Source organism: Mirounga leonina, unplaced genomic scaffold (assembly GCF_011800145.1).
Source record: "Mirounga leonina isolate KUSES-001 unplaced genomic scaffold, KU_Mleo_1.0 Mir_201, whole genome shotgun sequence".
NCBI classification, from domain to species: domain Eukaryota; kingdom Metazoa; phylum Chordata; class Mammalia; order Carnivora; family Phocidae; genus Mirounga; species Mirounga leonina.
In genome coordinates this window covers 6,228,867-6,248,771 of record NW_023270504.1, presented here as the reverse complement: position 1 = coordinate 6,248,771, position 19,905 = coordinate 6,228,867, and the positions used below count along the sequence as shown (strand labels likewise).

The window sequence follows — 19,905 nt, the reverse complement described above, 5'->3', positions numbered from 1 at the left end:
ATCATGATAGATGTTTATCATGTTTATCACAATAAGTGTATATCATGAAAAGATGTTGAATTTTATTAAATGATTTTCTGCATCTATTGAGATGAAATTTAAAATGGATAGCACTGGAAAGTCCTTCAGCGTAGGTGTGTTGTTAATAAACTGTCTTTATTTTTTTTATAATAATAAGCTTATTTTCTCTCATTCTTGTAGTTTTGCTACACATGTAATTCTGAGTTAATACTAATTACCATTTTTATAGGTGATTATTTCTTTATGGCTGCTGATACAGAATCTCTTTTTTTTTTTTTAAAGATTTTATTTATTTGACAGAGAGGGAACACAAGCAGGGGGAGTGGGAGAGGGAGAAGCAGGCTCCCGCGGAGCAGGGAGCCCGATGCGGGGCTCGATCCCAGGACCCTGGGACCATGACCTGAACCAAAGGCAGACGCTTAACGACTGAGCCACTCAGGCGCCCCCAGAATCTCTTTTTGCTTTGAGTTCTTTTTCACCATAATATCACTTGGTGTGAAATTTTTAAAAATTTTTTTCTGTTATGTATTGGGTTTTAATATGCAAAGTTGCTTCTATCTCATTCTCTCTGTTATTTCCCTCCAGAACTCTAATTTAATATGTTAAACTGTCTTGATCTATCATCAGTGTCTCTCATACTTCTCTAACATATTTTTAATATTTTTGTCTCTTTTTTGTGTAATGTCTTCACATCTGTCCTACTGTCCTTACTTTTCTGCCTAAAATGAAGCTTAAGCCAAACATTGAGCTTTAATTTTCAGTTAATGTATATTTCATTTTCATATTCCATATGATTTTTTCCAAGCATACATGTTCATTTTTATGATGTCTTATCTCTTACTCATACTTTTGACACTTTAAAAATATATTAAATGTACTTTTTTGCAAATAATTTATAGTGAGTCAGTCTGGTGTCTGCTATTTTTTTTAGGTCTGATTCTGCACAGTTTTCTTCTCACATTCATGGTAGCTTGTTTCCTTGGGTATTTTGTGTTTTATGTTTGTGAGATCATCTTCACTGGAATTTTAGGTGTAATAATTCTTTGATGCTTAGGTTTAAGGTCAATAAAATAATGGTCAGTGGAATAATTGTTTTGCTTCTGACAGTCCTTCAGGGGCAAAGTTTTAATTGTGGGTTTTTGAGATACATTGTGCGTGGGAATTTTTGCCCCAAACCTGCAAAAATATAGCATGTGATTATGAATTATCAGGGAAACTCCCCTCCATACTTCCCCTTCACTCCAACTCAAAATAAAAACCCTTCAGGTTCTCTTTGCTTTGTGGGTTTTTTCTAGTTTACCAACTTAGGGTGTTATGTTTCAGGCCTTGTAGCTTTATATGAGTGTCCTAACTTTCCCCTTTTTAGCCCCTAGGTTTTGTTTCTATTTGTAAGCCTGGCCCATTAAAAACAAAACTGTAATATTTTAGCATTCTTCAGATCTCCTAAGAACAGTTAATGTATTCAAAAATTGTTTATCTCAATCAATTTTGTGCTTTTTATCAGTTTTGCCTACTTACATAACTGTCTTACCAGCTCAGTAATATTTAAAGGGATGTTTTGTATTTTTTATCCAACATTTTTGTACTGAGTTTTCCATGGTATATTTGGATCATGTAACTAGAAAGTATAAAATTCACTTTTTATTTATTCCTTTGTTTTATGTAAATGTAAACATTTTATAAGTGTTATTAATGAGCTTTAATAATTATATTCATACTTATTTTAAAATTGCTAAAATCAGCAAATAGCCTGGCAAGACAATAATGGTTTAAACTACCACTTTCCAAACCATACATCTCAGAGTAAAAATCTAAGATGTTCTATAGAAAAACATGTTAATGAAACACTTTTGGGAAGTCATGTGTACTTTATTCCTATATAGTGATTTAAAATACTCATCGCTTTAATTAAAGGTTCTACCCAAATATACACAGCTTTTAATCAATCTTCTTTGATCCCTTAAACTCTTTTGAGAGTATCTATTAAATGTGTAGAGAAATATGGAAATGGTGGTATAGCAAATAAATGTAGAAGAAAATAACATGTTGAAATGACTTTGGAGATAAATTAGATTGGGAAAAAATATGTCAGGGCTAGATTATGGAAGTTCTTTAGTTCCAAATGGCTGATAATATCATACCATAGACCAATAGGGTCAGATTTGAAGGCTAACATTAAATATTTACCCCCAAAAATTTACCTAATCCAGACTTTCCCCATGCCTGTGTTTTTCTGTACCTTGTAATATTTAACAAAAAAAGTAAATTACTTGTGAAAAATCTTCATTTTCACAGCTTTTCAATTTTTTTCTAAAATGTAGATGAAATGTATGTTAGATTATTTAATTATTTTTAAGCATTTTAAGCACATCTTAGTCCTGTCCACCACTTCATCCCTGTAGATCAGGTATGACATTCCTACTGCCATTTCAAGAAGTTATATTTTTAATCTTTTGAATTTTATTAGAATGATAGTAAATTTAAAAAGAATAATATTCTGTCCACCAGTTTCCCAGTAAAATAGTGTTCTTTTTCTTGTGATCCCTTTCAATATTTATTCAAGTATTTATAATAATACACAGTTATAATAATGGCTTTAAATAATCTTATGGTTTTTCTTCAAGTAATTGTATTTTATAAACATAATTCTATATTGTTGCATAGTGTTATGCCTAATAACCATATGATGCTCCTTTTAGTTGACATACTATCATTTGTTATACTGAACCCTTTTGTTGGACTTTTTAAATGTTTTGGCTTTTGTACTTTTATAAGGAAGTTTGCTGTATACATCTTCATGCATATTATTTTTATTCTTTTGCATTATAAGCAGCCTCCCACTGTTGTACAAGGTGTGTTTTTGAAAATATGCTAATACTGATTAATAAACTTACCTAATATATGTGCTTTTTATTCCCCAGACATCTAAAAATTATAAGATCAATAATTATACCTTACATTTATTTATTCATTTTTTAACATACCTTATCTTTATAGACAGATTAATCAATTATATTATTTCAATATTGGAGACCTTCTGTAGACTGTCCTTATTCAGGGAGTATCCAGTTAAGGTCAACAATTCATTCATTTCAACAAATTTAATGATTTCCATTTTATCATAATTGCATTTGTTTGATGAAACATTATGTTCCTATCACTTATGTCAACACTTTCCTTTTTCCATTATTTTATATATATAATATACATGTGTGTATTATATATATATGTGTGCACATGCATACACATACACACACATAAAATATGGATAAAACTGAATTTTTGACATAGGAAACACAATGCAAACAGTAAGAGCTGTGCTCCTGAAATTGATTTTTGTTTGGCAGATCCTCATTCTACAATAAATCAGAATATTCTTTTGTCAACTTATTTCTCAAAAAAGTCTGATTCTATACAGTTTAGGGATATTACTGTGCAGAGTATAAAAGTGGAGGTTATAAAATTGACAAGCATGAGAAATTGAGAGCTAACTACATAGTATTTTCTGATGATAAATTTTAGGAGTAGGAAGCACAGACCAGATTTAAGGACAGTTACTATGGTATCAAATTGGTTCCTGAAAAGTACTACACCAGTTGTATTATGCTTTTTGGGAAGTGTGCATAAATCTGTTTCTTTTTTTTCTTTTTTGCTAAGAGGATTATCTTATATACATGGGTCATTTATTTCAAATGACCATTTGAAGGGTTTCACACTATTATGTTGAAGCAAACTTATTGTATTGTACTTAGGCAAGTGGAAGGAATAATAGGATTCAGATGCATTTTCAAAAGCTATTTCACTTGAAAATGGTGAAGCAGAAATATTCTACTTAAACTTAGGATTGGGACATATTTTTGGCATTTAATGATATGTACACTATCCAAATATAGAAACCTCATTATGGAAATATAAACTAATCTTACCTTTTTTTATGCTGATGTATCACTCAATTTTTGTCTCATTCCTTTGTATTTCTCCCTTAAATCAAAGACCTGTTTATATAAGGCAGCTAACTTATTTGCTTACATTTTTTCATGCCTATTAGAAATATGTCTATTGAGGTGAAATAAATCTAGCGTAGCTTATATTATTGTTTTATTTTATTCACTTTAAGAAGTTTATTGATATTATTGGACTTGTGGTAACTGCTTTGAGTAGATTTAATCTCATAGTTTATCTTTTATAGGTTTTCTTTCTAAACACTGTTTAATGTGTTGATCCATGAATGGGTGAAATGTCTCAGACTCACTTTACATTAAGACATTTATTAAATTTACTCAGTGTCTGTAAAGTCATGTTAAATGGAGGAATATATGAGCTTGTGCTTTAAGACTTTCCTACCAGACCACTTGATCTTATTCAATGTTTGTGCTTTACAGAAAGTGAAAGATGGTGCTTCTTCAGTTTGCATTACAGAATATATACTACACACACATACCACATATAAAATAAGGTGAAGTTTGTGGACCTGTCATAAATAGATAACTGTATACCTGAACATGAGCTTCCATGACTGCTTAGTCTAAAATTTAATATACAAAACACTGTCCATGTGTGATAGTGATTAAATCTCTTTACAATATCTCTTGTGACTCACATTCCAAGAAAGAAGAGATTTTTAAATATTTTTTATAGGAATCAAGTAAAAACCATATAACCTCCATATTTATATTTGTCTGCCTCAAACATTTTTCACTTGGAAGAACTTCTTCCAAAAGGAGGAAATAGTATAATCTATTTCTGAATGCCTTTTGTTTTAGGCTAAATTTCAAAGGACTGTCCTTGAGACCCTTGCATTAAGCATCTACTCTATAAGATTAATCGAACTGTTTAGTTTGCATTTGTTTCTTTAATATCATAAAAGCCCTAAAATTTTAATTTTTAAGAATCTGTCAACAGAATATTTTAAATCACCAGAACTCTTCACTCTTCTTAATGAGATTTCCTGGTATAGATTTCAGTTAATTTTCTTAGGATTTCATGTTGCCAGTTGGTTCAGCTTTGTCTCTGAGTTATATAACAAATGTGTCCAGAACATCCCCACCTTGGAATGGTCAACTAGTAAGGTGCATAAGAAAGTATTTACCCTTCTTCATACCATCAAAAACCATGTGAGCCATTTCTAGGGTGCTGGTATTTTTGGACAATTAAGGAATTCTATATTGAGGCAGAAGGCAGGAATAATACAAACAATCCCCAGATATGCTTCATACTTTATTTTACATAGAATAAAGGAAGGCTGAAATCTTTTGGCCAAGCTGTTTCTTAACATTATAATTTTTAGTTTACAGTGATTAACTGCAATAATCTCTGGCCCAGATAGGAAAGTCATCCCTACTTTTGGCAGAATCTCAGACGATGAACAAACCTCAAGTCCAATGCACTTTCTACTACAGTCCTATAAAGGCAGCAAAAAGAGCTCTAATTATTTTCCTATTTGTGCAGTTAATACTAGTAATAGTTGAAAAGGAGTAGTAGTCAGTGTATCAAAAGTAGAAATAGCATTTATAAAGATATTCAGTGTACTTAGAGAGATGAAAAAAATCGCAGTGAGATACCATTTCCAATTACTAAGATGACTTTAATAAGAAAAAAGGAAATAACAAATGTAGAGAATGTGGAAAAATTAGAACCCTTGCACATTGCTGGTGGGAATGTAAAATGGTGGAGCAATTATAGAAAGCAGTTTGGTGGTTCCTCAAAAAGTTAAACATAAAATTATTATGTGACCAAGTAGTTCTACTAATAGGTATATACTCAAAAGAATTGAAAACAGGGACTCAAATACATTTTTACATATGAATATTCATAGCAGCATATTCAAATAGTCAAAAGGTGGTAACAACCAAGTGTCCATCAACAAATGAATAGATAAAACAAAAGTAGTATATGTACACAATGGAATATCATTCAGCCATAAACAGGAATGATGCTCAGGTACATACTACAATGTGGACGAGGCTTGAAAACATTATGCTAAGTGAAATTAGCCAAACAAAAAGATGATTACTATTTGATTCCACTTATGTGAAATATCTAGAATGGTCATATTCTTAGAGACAGAAAGTATATTGGAGGTTACCAGGAGCTGGGATGAGGGGCAATAAGTCATTGCTTAATGGGCACAGAATTTCTTTTGGGGATTATGAAAAAATTAGCAATGGTGATGGTTCCACAGCATTGTGAATATAATTAATGCCACTTGTCCACTTTAAAAAGGTTAAAATAGAAATTTTTTGTTGCGGGGCACCTGGGTGGCTCCGTTGGTTAAGCATCCGGCTCTTGATTTCAGCTGAGGTCATGATCTCAGAGTTGTGGGATCGAGCCTGCGTCAGGCTCCGTGCTGAGCTCAGAGTCTGCTTCAGGTTCTTCCTCCCTCTCCCTTCCCCTCTGCTCCACCACACTTGCATGGTCTCTTTCAAATAAATAAAGTCGTTAAAAAAGAAGAAGAGACATTTTTTTGTTGCAAATATATTTTGCCACAATAGAAAAATGGAAATAGAAGTAGCAGTTGTAGTAGTATAATAATAGAATCTTATACATTGCTCAGTGTTCATCATGAGAAGTGTACTCTGTAGTTATATTTTTTCTATTCTAACTTTTCATTTAAAATTTGTGTGTTGTATGGTTTTTTGGGAGTGGGGGGCTCATTTTTTTTTATTTATTTCCAAAGCATTTTTGGCACTTTCTACCTAAAAAGTTATTTTGCACTGAGAGGAAAAATTAGTTGTTAATGTATTCCTTGAAGATTTTTTTTCTTATAAAATAGTTCTACAAGTGAAATGTAAGAAATTGATTCATGGATTGTCTATTAGACATTAATGTTCGTAAGGGCACCATCCCTAGAAACTAGTACAGTATCTTATGTTGTTGGTAGGCACCAAGCAAATATTTCTTGTATGCATGGTTAAAAAAAAAAAGCATGAATTTATAAATTTACATAATAGATACAGAAGTTATGTATAATTTATAAATTGATATATAAGGGTAAACTTTAATGTAGGACAATTTAATATAAAAATAAGATATTAAAATATGTAGTTGAATTTCTATCACCTAAACAATTTTTAAAAAGAAATAATAGAAAATGAACATCCACAGGATATCGTTCAAATTTTCTATCGAAGTTCATAACTCTTAACAACTAAAGATTATGAACACTTATAATAGGTATGATGCTGTATCAAAAACATTTCATGTATTTGATCAATTAATCATCAGAACAGTGCTATAAAGTGGATTCTAATCCTCATTTTTCAGGAGATCATACTGAATTTCAGGTTTAAAAAGTTGTCATATACCGCATGACTAGAGTAGAGCTAACAAGGAGAGCTAGAATTTGAATCCATGTTTTTTGTATCCTTGGATCCATAGTTAGTGCTATTATGCTTAAAATATAGCAGAATGGTCATGGTCAGATTTCACAGAGAGGGCTTATTCTCACTCAGGTCTAGAAATAGGAAAGACAGCAGTCATGTTGAGAACAAAAATACATTGCAATCTTAATTTATATTGAAATAAGAAAATAATTTGGAAAGTTTCAAAATGGAATGTCTAGAACTACTGCTTTTAGTCTTGGATTTTCTTTTCCCTGAATTCAGGTACTCTGTGACAGGAGTAAAGCCCTGATTATAAGGTCTACTAGTTAGCAATATCCACGGAAATGAAATTGTTATGGATTATAAAAGTTAACACTATATTTTAGTGAAAGATATTTTTGAAATTATTATTGAAATGGGGTGTGGATGTTCTTTCTGAGACCTTTACTTTTGAGTGGCAACTAATCTTTTATATGAAAAAAAATGTCCTTTTCATAAATGAACTTTATTATCATACTTTTATCAGCTGTTTGACAGGAAGTCTAGTTAACATCTTTGAGTACCAGATACATTACCTACATTACATCATTTAATTGTCATAACTGTGAGTTTGGCATTATTAGCCTTACATAATAAAAGAAAAAAACAGAGGCTTAGAAACATTTAAGTTGTACCTTTCATAACTGAAGAACTAGTGATTGACTCCAGATCTGATTCCACTGCCTGTGTTTGAGGCAAACATGATAACCACTACACTTTGGAAATAAGATTCCAATGTCCATATTAATTCTAATGAGATATATTGCCTCCCAGAGAGATGCCCCCGAAATATAAATGGAACAGAAGAATACCCTTTTTTCATCTTACAGAAATACATAATGCAGTTTTTATAATTGTGGCTTATATGTTAACCTGTTCTTTCAGATAAGTCTCTTCCCTGAAAGTATGTGTGTCTTTGAGAAAAAGAAAATGTGTTAGCTAATACAGGCATTGGTTGCTGAGTAAAGTTTTTGGCTCACTTTTGGCTCACAACTAAAGTTTTGGTATATTTCTTGGGATTCCAATGGGAGAGATTCAGCTACCTAAATATCCTACAGTCTTGCTCCCCAGCCCCCAAATAAAAGTTAATTTGCCAAAAATGAGTCCCCTTTCCTTCTAGTTTTTGTGATCTTGCCATCTCCATTACCTTCCCTTAAGGGGCCAGATATGAGAGCAGGTGGGAAGTCATACCCTACCATGACCAAAACATAACTATAAGGCTAGGTGAATAGTACAAGTGTATGACTGAAACTCAGAAAGTCAAAGAAGCAGTCCTTGGAGATGTAACAGAGAGAGCCTTTAGCTGTATGTTGATTCTAGAGAATCTAGTGTAAAGTCCATGGATTTTATATTCAGTGCCTAGTGGGTCCCAGTCTCAGTTTAGCTATTAATTAGTCCTGTGAATGTAAGCAAATTATATAACCTCTCTGAAACTCAGTTTGAAAATCTGTCAAATATAAGTAATAAGACAGTTCTGGGTTGTTGTGAGGATTCCCAGTAATACCTGTAAAGTTCCTAACACAGTGCTTGGCACATAATGTTGAGTCAGAAACTCAAATATAATTCAATGTTTTTAAAAAGTGATGCTAAGTCTAGATAGATATGGTGAACTAAATGTGCTCATCTCTTCTACCTTCTCTACCTCTCCCCCCTCAAAAATCACTAAAATGACACCAAAAGGGACCAAAACAAATAAATAGAAACAATAAACTAGCAGGGATAAGATACAGGCAAATATTACTGACTCAGCAGAGGGCTAACACGTTGTAATCTTAACCCATTGAGGTGAAACCCATATGAAGCAAGCTGCTCTGTCCAGCAAAACCCTAGAATGCCTCAGGAAATAGGGGCACCAGGTGCTCTTAAAAGCAGGAGGAATGGTTGAAAATCTCCATGCACATCATTCTTAATTCAGATACTTACTGTATGCCCTAGCAGGACAGTGGCATAATAAAACCCGAGAATCTGGCCTCATAAAGAACAGGAACTAAAAACTGGGAGATTAAACCAGAATCCATTTTACAGTGAGCTTTTCACCCACACGCTCTTCACCCATATCCTACCAATGAGAAGATTGGGGAATTTTTTTTCTAGGCAAAAAGAGCAGCTTAAGAGAAAATGGTGATATATAGACCTGACATTTGGGAATTGCCACCACAACCATGAAAAAGCCACGTTTTTGCAGTTCTGTAAAGCCTCCCCCACATACACAGAATTTCCTACCAGCATTTTTGTGTCTGAGATTTTAGTATGCATGAACTGAAAAAGATGACCAAACATTGGAGAAACATCTTAAATGAGAAAATTACTGACTCAAACTACCCCCCCAAAAAGGAACTTTGAAAAAAACAGAGATAATGTGGAAATAGAAGGGCCCTTGCCCCCAATAACTATAATCAATGCATTCAAAAAGAAGAGAAAGAACAGAAAAGATGCAACAAAAATTCCCATTTTCAAACAGGGAGAATGATGAAATAAACAACCATGATTGGCTCATAGCAGATACCAAGTATTGCTGGTATCCCTATGCCAAGAGTGGAACAGTTTCCTTGGTTAGTTGCTCATCCAGTCCATGATTCTGTTCTCCAGGAGACTCTACCTTGTCCTTTGTCCTACTATTGATAGTCAAGGTGTAATTTCACATTTTCTTTCTGGAATACAGTTTGAGGGCATGCATCAAAATATAAACAATGCTCAATCATCAACCTGCCACTACCAACCCGGAATATTTCATAAGGCCATAATTGTTCAAGTTCCCAAGATACATGCACAAAAATCAAGATTATAGTAAAAGGGAAATACTGTAGACATAAATATGTAAGTGGGACATGGTAAAATGTATATTAGGGTAATAAAAATAATAGCATAATTATACTTATATAGGAATAACAATACTGTTGTTCAAAAAGACTATGGTAGTTATAAACTTATTATATAAAATGTTTACATATAGCTGTACATTTACATACGCAGAGAGCCTGCCAGAAGGATGTTTGCCTAAATGCTATCATTTAGGTGATAGAACTCTGGGTGATTTTTCACTACATTTTACATTTTTCACAATCAGCATATGACACTTTTATAAAAATAATATATTTTATGTTTATATTGTTCTTGATTAGCTACTTGTGGATTATTCATTTTATAAATTAACTGTTTAAGAGTTAACTTCTCTCATGTCATTCAGCATCTGTCTGAATCCTCTCTCCTAATATTAATGAATATTTTTTCAGGAGATGATCTTATTCTAATGTTATTCTGAAAAGAACAAAATCAGAAGTATAGATTAGTCAAATTATTTTATTTATTTTTTAAGATTTTATTTATTTATTTGACAGAGAGAGAGACAGCGAGAGAGGGAACACCAGCAGGGGGAGTGGGAGAGGGAGAAGCAGTCTCCCCACTGAGCAGGGAGCCCGATGCGGGGCTCAGTCCCAGCACCCTGAGATCATGACCTGAGCCGAAGGCAGACACTTAACCAACTGAGTCACCGAGGCACCCCTAGTCACATTCTTTTAAAGCCAAATGCAAGTGAGGCCTTACCTGACATACAACTTGTAATAAGTAGCTTTTAGTTACTGGGTAACATCTACGCAATACTGAGGCCACGTTTAGCTAGTAGGTAATTATTACTGATGATAATGAGTATACCAATATGATTATTGCTGAAGTGATTCATGAGAGACCTGGGAGTTTACATAACTTCTCTAAGTCTCAGATCACTCATCCGAAACGAGGAAGAATATTGCCTGATTTAGCAGTTTGTTAGGAATTTAATGTACAACTACATGTAAAGCTCTTTTAACAATGCCTGAAACCTTAAAAATGCCCCCAAAATGTTAGCTACTATGACCTATATGTATAAGAAAAGTCAGTAATCTAATTATGTTTTCTCAAGTAAATCGATGATTTTACTTAGAGTATTTTTTATGTAGGATACTTCTTTCCAATGGTAATTTAGAGTTTATTCTTGTAGAAGAAAGTTCAAGAATAGTCTTCTATTATAGTGTATTGTCAGAATGAAGAAATAATGTTCAGGAATGAATTTTCTGAACACTGCATTGTCATTTTTTTTTTTAAAGATTTTATTTATTTATTTGAGAGAGAGAGAATGAGAGAGAGCACATGAGAGGGGGGAGGGTCAGAGGGAGAAGCAGACTCCCTGCCGAGCAGGGAGCCCGATGCGGGACTCGATCCCGGGACTCCAGGATCATGACCTGAGCCGAAGGCAGTCGCTTAACCACCTGAGCCACCCAGGTGCCCCTGCATTGTCATTTTAGCTAACGTACCCTCTTTAACTAACCTTGGACCGCTGGAGAAACTTGGCCTACTTACAGTTAATTACTCAATGATTCCCATTAGTCTGACTTATTAACGTAACAGTTCTTTTTAAGCAGAAATTATTAATGACTCTGAAAAGTTCGTTTCTTAGTTTAATTCTAATAGTTTTTATTGGTTTTCTATTTCGTTATGTTTACCCCTACCCACAAAGCCTAAATTGAATATTTTTGGTCTCATATGAGAATTGTATTTATCATTCTAAATCTAATTATTTGCCTGGTATAACATTTTTAAACTTTTTCTCGTGTGTGTATTTTAAGTAGGATTAGGTATTTTTTTCTGATTCGATGACATTTATGTGTATCTAGACTTACAAAGAATACAAAATTAAAGTCTCAGTACAAAGCATATGGTAAGTCTACTGATTTGTCAGCTGCTTTTCACAAATTCATGAGGTACCAATAATTTCTCATAATCAAGTCATAATTTGTATCACAGTTTGGATTTTCTTTAATGAAAAAGCACATCATGTGATTTTTCTTGAAAAATAAAGGTAAAAATTAACATTATAAATAAAAATAGGAATAATAGATTCTCTTAACTAGACATGGCTATTTGGTCACTTACTCTTCATGTAGACTGCCTCCCTAAAAAATAGTTTAACTCAGAACAACTTTGAAAGACATAGATCCATTTTAAAATATTGGGTATTCAAATAAGTTCATATTTAAAGAAGGAAAATCAGAGAAAGCAGAGAAAATATTCTTCTTTGCCCTTTAGTAACTGAATGAGAAATCTGTGTAAAGAGGAATATATATTTTCTTTTTGTTTTTGTTTCCTCATAAGAGCACCATTCCAGAACAAGTATCTGGCTTCTCTGTGTTGAAGATATTGGTGCTACAAAAGTTGAATTTTCTTAGAAAACTCTAAATTCCAAGTGCCCAATCCATGATAACTGGCTAATGGTTGTTATGTGCTTTTTTGCTAGCACATTGGAATAAAAGTAAAGACATGAATTCTGTACATTGTAACATTAGCTATCACATAAATTCCTTTCACTGTTTTGATTTTTTTTCTGAATCTATGGTAAAGTCTTAGAGTGAGAACAGTAATAAAACTTTCAGTCTCTTTAACAGTGCTTTACTAGAAACACAAATAATATGTTATGATCGTTGTTCATCAAACAAATATCAGTTATTATCTGATTGCTTCTTTTGCTGTAAGCTAATAATTTTAGTGAGTAATTTTTCTAGATTTAATTTTGAATAAAGACATTTTATCATTTTCTGATTCATTTTCCAATTTGGAGTAGTTGTGCTTAAGTTAGATCTCATGTCATGTACTTTGCTGAGTTTGGGGTCACACAGAGATCTCTTGGCTGATTGGAAAAAGGTGAATTCAGTGGCTTTTTTTTCTTGTAAGTCTTCGTTTCAGCAATCTCCCCATTGTGTCCTCTAGTGACTACTTGAGTACAACCAGGCAAATGAATTCCCCCAGCTATACTCCTTGTTGATAGATTATTGGTCTCAGAGCCATAATCATAATCCATTTATCTTTCCTTGTAGCATCAGAGGCTCCTTGAAATGCTAGATACAGAGAAGGAACTGTTGAAAGAAAAAATAAAGGAAGCTTTGGTTCAGCAATCTCAAGAACAGAAGGTAATACTTTAAGTTTGCTCAGAGTGTAGAAAGAATGTGTTCTATTACCTCAAATAATTTCCTCAGATAATACATTTACTGTCTACCCAACTGTCTTATCACTTACAGGAGATATTGGAAAAATGTTTGGAAGAAGAAAGGCAAAGAAATAAAGAGGCATTAGTATCTGCTACAAAGGTACTTCTATCTGAAATAATGGGTTTCTATGTAAGTGGAATTTAAAAACTGACTTCATTAGTCAGTCTACTTTTTTGGTATTAAACCTCATTACAGAAAAATCAAAGGGTTTTTTTCTTCTTTTTCCTGTTAAACTTAGAATGCTGCTATACATATTGTTAAATTCGTGTTACACAGGACTAGAATGACATTGAAATACTGCATATTTAGATTATTATTAAAAGAGAATATATGTTGGGACACTAACAAGTACTTGGTATTTAATAGGTATCATCACAAATAATGTGTATGTATATATATATTTACAAAAAGATGTGATTTTTAAAGCCAACTTTGAAATACCTCTTCTAAGTAGTGTATCCATAGATATTAAATATACATATGCCAACAAATACATAGCACTAACTTTTGAGATTTGGATTTAAATTTAGTAAGCAGATATTTTGAAAGTTTCATATTTGCACATCACCGTGCCAGGGGTGGAACTTAAAGGATGACTGTGATTTTGTCTTAAAGATTACAATCATGTAAGTATTACTTATTATCAATAAGGCAAGGTGGAATGCATAAAATTATGAGTATATAGATAGTACTTCTGTGCCAGGAGTTTTTAACAATAAATTATTTTTGAAATTAGCTTGAAGGGTGGCTAGTATTCTGAATTGTGAGTCTGAATTTTATTCCATAGGTAAGGGCAGACACGTTGAAATTTTTGAGTGTAGGTATGACATAATTATAATTTACATTAATTTGGGGGAAATTAGAGGCAAGAAAGGCTAGAGGCAAGGAAAAAATTAATAGAGTGTGTCCAAAGTCTATATAAAAGATAGTGAATGACAGAAGTAAAGTAGTAATAATAGTTTAAAGGAAAGAAATAGACAAATTCTAGAAATAGGAGATGGAATCAGCATATATTTTTGGTGTGGATAATACAGAAGGAGGCCAAGTTGGGAACCCTCAGAGTACTGCCTCAGAAACAACATGGAAAGTGGTACTATTTCTTTGGTATAGAGTTTGAGGTGCCTGTGATATATTCAGATGACAAGACAAGTAGGCAACTAAATCAACTGGCAGCTCAGAGGAGAAAAGAATGACCTGAAGATGCTAATATGGTTTGTTTCTTTTTTTCAGCAGACAGATGGTAATGATAACCATGTAAATTATTGTTATATATAATCACCTCACAAGAGAGTATAGAGTAACAAGTGGTACAAGGTCTGAGCCCTGAAGGAACTCCAAAATTTAAAATCCAGAGAAAGAAGGAAGTTACAAAGAACTGAAGAGAGTCAGTCATAGAAGTAGAAATAAAAGCAGCATGCTATTGTACAAACCAAGAAAAAGATAACAGAAATAGTCAACTATGTAGAAGGTCACTTTGAGGTCAAGAAAAATAGGGATTAAAACAAAACAAAACAAAAAACAAAAACATGTTATTTGGATTTAACAAAATGGAGAGCATTGTTAAGCATAATAAGAGAGTAGTTCCAGAGAACAATTGTAAAGTAAAACAGGGGTTCAGAAAATGGTAACTCACTTTGATAACTTGTCTCAAATATGACTAACTGGGAAGAAAGAGAAAAGTGTTAAGGGTGGGCATCAAAAGTGGGAGGATCATGGACTTCACTGCATCCTGAAGTATGATGGTTTTCTTGAGAGAAATTCTTGTGTTTGAGTTGCAACTGAAGTCGACAGTTTTCATGGAAAACCATTTTACTGAATAACAAGGGTTATGCAGACTTCAGTATTTGGCAGACATTTTCTCCAAAGTAAACAGAATGAGCCCAGCATCTCCAGAAAACTAACAGTTTTTGTTGCCAATGATAAGTTGAGCTTTAAAGCAAAATTAGAATTTTGGAAAATTTGTATCTGATTTCAGATACTTAAAGACTTTTCTGATGAGATTGATGGTGATATTAACAAATGTGACCTTCATTTTTGTTATGATATAATGAAATGTGTCAACATCTAGAGGAGATGCATAATTTACTGAATCAATATTTTCCAAATAAAAATGCTTTAAAAATTCATGCATAGATAAAGGACTCATTTAAAGTGCAAGAAAAGAAAATGTAGCAGAATACAAAAATTTCATTGCCACTATGTGATTTTCCTTATTGCGACTACCCTTTAAGAACTATCCTTTGTTAAGTTTTGGTATAGAATCATCAATATCTACAAAGATCCAAACTGGCTACAAGGTACTGCTCCCTTTTCTACTATGTATCTGTGTGAGACTGAGTTTTCTTTATGTACTTAAACCAAAAGTCATACTACAGATTTAAAACAGAAGGTAGATATGAGAACCTGGCTATCTTCTATTAAGTCAAATATTAAGGAGGTCCACAGATATTCTTCTCACTTCTTCACTTTGGAAAATATAGTTATTTTTCATAAAAGATATTACTCATTAATGTACAGTGCATTTAGTGTTAACATAAAATGAATTAATAAATATTTTTATTTTGTCTTGGTTTGAGTTTCTAATATGGTAATCATAATATGTATAACCGGCATAAACAAAAGCTTTTTAAAGTAATCCATAATTTTTAAGAATGTAAATAGATTCTAAGACCAAATAGTTTGAAAACTGCTAGTTTAAGTTAATGTTTAGTTTCTGTGAAGTTTAGATGTGCCTTGGAAGTAATGTATGAGTATCTGTACAAAAACAAATAATTGATTTAATTTTACACCAGTTATTAAGTATGCATAAAAACAACAGTGTCAGAACTAAACCCTATAGAATTCAAGTTTTGTACCTTTTAGGTTAACCCAAATCTTTCTTATTCAAGAACTTATGCAGGTACTCATTCAAATATTTTCATTTGAATCATTATTTGTTTTGAAGCTTGAGAAAGAAGCAATGAAGGATGCAGTTTTAAAAGCCATAGAAGAAGAAAGAAAAAATTTGGAAAAAGCCCATGCTGAAGAAAGAGAGTTATGGAAGACTGAGCATGCAAAAGATCAAGAAAAAGTATCTCAGGCAATTCTAAAAGCTATACAAGAACAAAGAAAAATAAGTCAGGTTAGTAAAATTAACTCTTTGTAAGTACTTTCTTTTTCCTTATTTTTTCTCAAAATGAAGTTTCTTTATTATTTGATTTTAAAATCACCTTAGTGGACATATCAATATTAATTATTTTGCCTTTAATAATAATATTTTAAACTAATAATTTTTAACATATCAGTGTACTTCTACTATAATTTTATCTTTTTATCATTTTTTAAAAAGTCAGAATCCAAACTTAAATGTTTAGTTATTGCGGCTATATAAACTTCCGGTTTAATTTTTTTTTTCTTTTTTCACAAATACATACATACATAATCAATACAAAATATATATATATAGGTAGAAAACAGTTTGATTCTGTTAATTATGTCTAATTTATATATCTGTATATCTGTAGTTGATACTGATAATTAATAGGACCTCACAGATAATCCCCGTGGTTTCATAAAAGGTATAACATATCAACAAGTATGGCCTACATACAAAATAACTTTTGTCTACTTATCTGAACAATTAAAAACTATAGTACTTTCACTTTCCATAATTGCATTTTCATGGCTCTATTTTCCATGTTTTTAGTCTTTTTGTTACATAGGTAGTGAGATACCTGAATAAATCTTCCCTTAAACAAGTATAAAAAGCAAAAAATAACATTTATAGAAGTCTTTGTTTTCCATGATCAAAGTGTTACATATGCTACCATTGTTTATTCAACCATGCATTATAAATGTAGCTAAAACAACTAACATTTACCAAACAACCTAGAAGATTTTCGTGTAATTCATAAGCTAATCTTAATGAAGCCCTAAAAAAATCAGTGCTTTTAATATCCAGGATAAATATTATACATTTTTAAAAAAATGTCACTTAAATTTATTCTTGAGCACATGGTTACCCATTTGTTATAAAAATTAAACATATCTTTAGGTAGTTTTTGTGCTAAGAAAACAGTAGTGTAGTGACAGATCTTATTCTTTTATTTCTTTCTTTTTTCTATTAGAGTAATGATTACTTTCTAATTCTTCTGTTGTTAGTATCATCAAATACATATTGAGCACGTATTGTATATAAGATGTTTAATTGTCAGTTCGGTTGGTTGGAATTCTGTGCTAGTAAGGTCAAGATTGTTGGTTAAGTTCTGATTTGGGAGAGTTTACTTAAAACTTTTTGTGACCACAGACCACTCCTCTAACCTCACATAGATGTGGGCTATTAGTCACCATGAAATTGGGCAAGAGTGCATGAATAAATCAGCACACGTTCATCACTCAAACAGAAAAGTATGTATCATAAAGGGCATACTTCTCTGCTGGTTTGTCAGGAGCATTCCTGACACTACAATATATGATATACTTTAACATTTGTTTGCCACAGTTTCAAAGTACTGTGAAGATAATCCAAGCATGTCATGAATAAATGCATTGTATTTATTTTCTTTCAAGTGTTTGCATATTTTAGGTGCATGTGAGAAAGAGAGTATGTGGGTGTGGTATGTGTGTATATGTGTGTTTAACTGCTTTGTGGCTAAGAGAATTGAACAGAGAATATATATAGCAGAAAAAAATGTTTCCACTTAACTCTCAGGTTTTCAAATGTGAGGTGATAATGTCAAATATATTCTGTCTTCTTAAATAGCTGCTTTCATTTTCATGTACTTGTAGTAAGAAACTACAACCAAACAGTTGTCATTCCATTAGCCCCTTAGAGCTTCAGAATTCTGGTCTAGAAAACTGACAAGTTACTTCTCTTGGGAGCCATATGAAGTTCATATATCTTTTGTTTATTTAGGCCAGTAGGGCAAGCAAACAAATTGACCTGGTCAAACTTACTCTTCAGTGTTTCACATTAATAATTGAAGTGACTGCCTGCCACATTCCAGGGGCTGTACTTATTTCTGGTGATAAAGTAGTAAAAAAAAAACAACAATTTTCCTGCCTTCTTGTGAAGAAGACTGACAGGAAAGTATTAAAGGCATAACATAATGTGAAATAGTGATCAGTGTCATGAATTACAATGAAGCTGTGTAAGGTCTGGAGAGTCAGGGAACCAATATATAAATAGGATAGTTAGGTAAGGACTCTAAGGAGTCAGCATTTGAGCTGAGGCCTGCATTGAGGTGAGGAGTTTACTTTGTGAATAGTTGGGGAAAGAAAGTTTCAGGCATAAATTAACAATTACTGAGGATCTGCAGTGCGCCGGCTGTTGTTAGGCATTTTTTTTAAGACTTTATTTTTTTAGAAGGGGGGGAAATCGGAGGGGGAGATGAACCATGAGAGACTATGGACTCTGAGAAACAAACTGAGGGTTCTAGAGGGGAGGGGGTGGGGGATGGGTTAGCCGGGTGATGGGTATTAAAGAGGGCACGTACTGAATGGAGCACTGGGTGTTACACACAATGAATCATGGAACACTACGTCAAAAACGAATGATGTAATGTATGGTGATTAACATAACGTAATTAAAAAAAAGAGGAATAAAAAAAAAAGTAGTAGCCTCACAACCATGGTAGCTATGAAAACCAGCAATGTAGAAGCCACTAGAGTGGGCAGACTAAATTTGGAGTTCCACAAAAAAAAAACCTATCTACAGGGAGGTATTACTGTTTGACCTATCTGGTAGCTTCCCAGAAAGTCCCCATTTGCTTAGAGCTTACTTAGTGGGAAAGCCTTATCCTCATGTTTGTCAAAAACAATAAGTGGCAATTGTTTAACCTCTGCCTAAGACAGAAATACCACTTGGTCAAACAAGAGCCTGGCCAAAAAACTTAAAAGGGAAATTTGGGAAATGTCATTATTATAGGTGGCTTGGAAAAACTCTGACTTTTAAAAATAATCCTGGATTTCTTGAAGGTCATACACATGCACAAGGTTGTGCACCTGCCCAGGAAAGACCTGAGAAGACCCTAATCTCTCACCACTGACTGATTTTGATTGTATTCAACAAAAAGTGAAGGCTAAGGCAGAGTTATAAACAGGCAGTATTAAAGGTGTTACCCAGCACACCACTCCTTTGGCAAATGATAGATCACTTATCTAATTCAAGGTATTTAAGGAATTCACTGTCTAATTATTTGCTGACCACTGAGCTAATCCAGCAGAGACCTCAGTGGCTATACATGACAAAGAATACAGACTTTGCAGAATTAGGTCAGAAAAGTTTCTAGACAGATAACAGCAATAACAATGACTCCTGGGAGCTGAAGGAGATCTGATTTCTAGAGTTACTATATTATATTATTTTAATGTCCATTTTTATCAACAATAACAGATATGCAAAGAAACAGGAAGGTATGGCTCAAGTACAGGAAAACCAAAGCAGTCAATGGAAGATACATTGATGTTGGACCTAACAAGGACAAATCTGCCGTTATAAATATGTTAAAAGAATTAAAGGAGATCAT

At 32.9% G+C, this 19,905-nt stretch overlaps 1 protein-coding gene across 4 annotated transcripts in view; it reads left to right on the top strand.

The window, feature by feature from the left end:
* The window catches only part of CCDC91 (coiled-coil domain containing 91), a 344,660-nt gene that overhangs the window by 229,553 nt on the left and 95,202 nt on the right, over positions 1-19,905 (top strand). For 2 of the 4 annotated variants that reach the window (XM_035027989.1, XM_035027988.1), the window contains exons 9-11: positions 13,229-13,321; positions 13,430-13,528; positions 16,344-16,520. In XM_035027989.1, the coding sequence (XP_034883880.1) occupies positions 13,229-13,321; positions 13,430-13,528; positions 16,344-16,520 (369 nt within the window). The remainder of the gene's footprint in view (positions 1-13,228; positions 13,322-13,429; positions 13,529-16,343; positions 16,521-19,905) is intronic. The other 2 variants (XM_035027987.1, XM_035027990.1) reach the window with 1 other exon arrangement.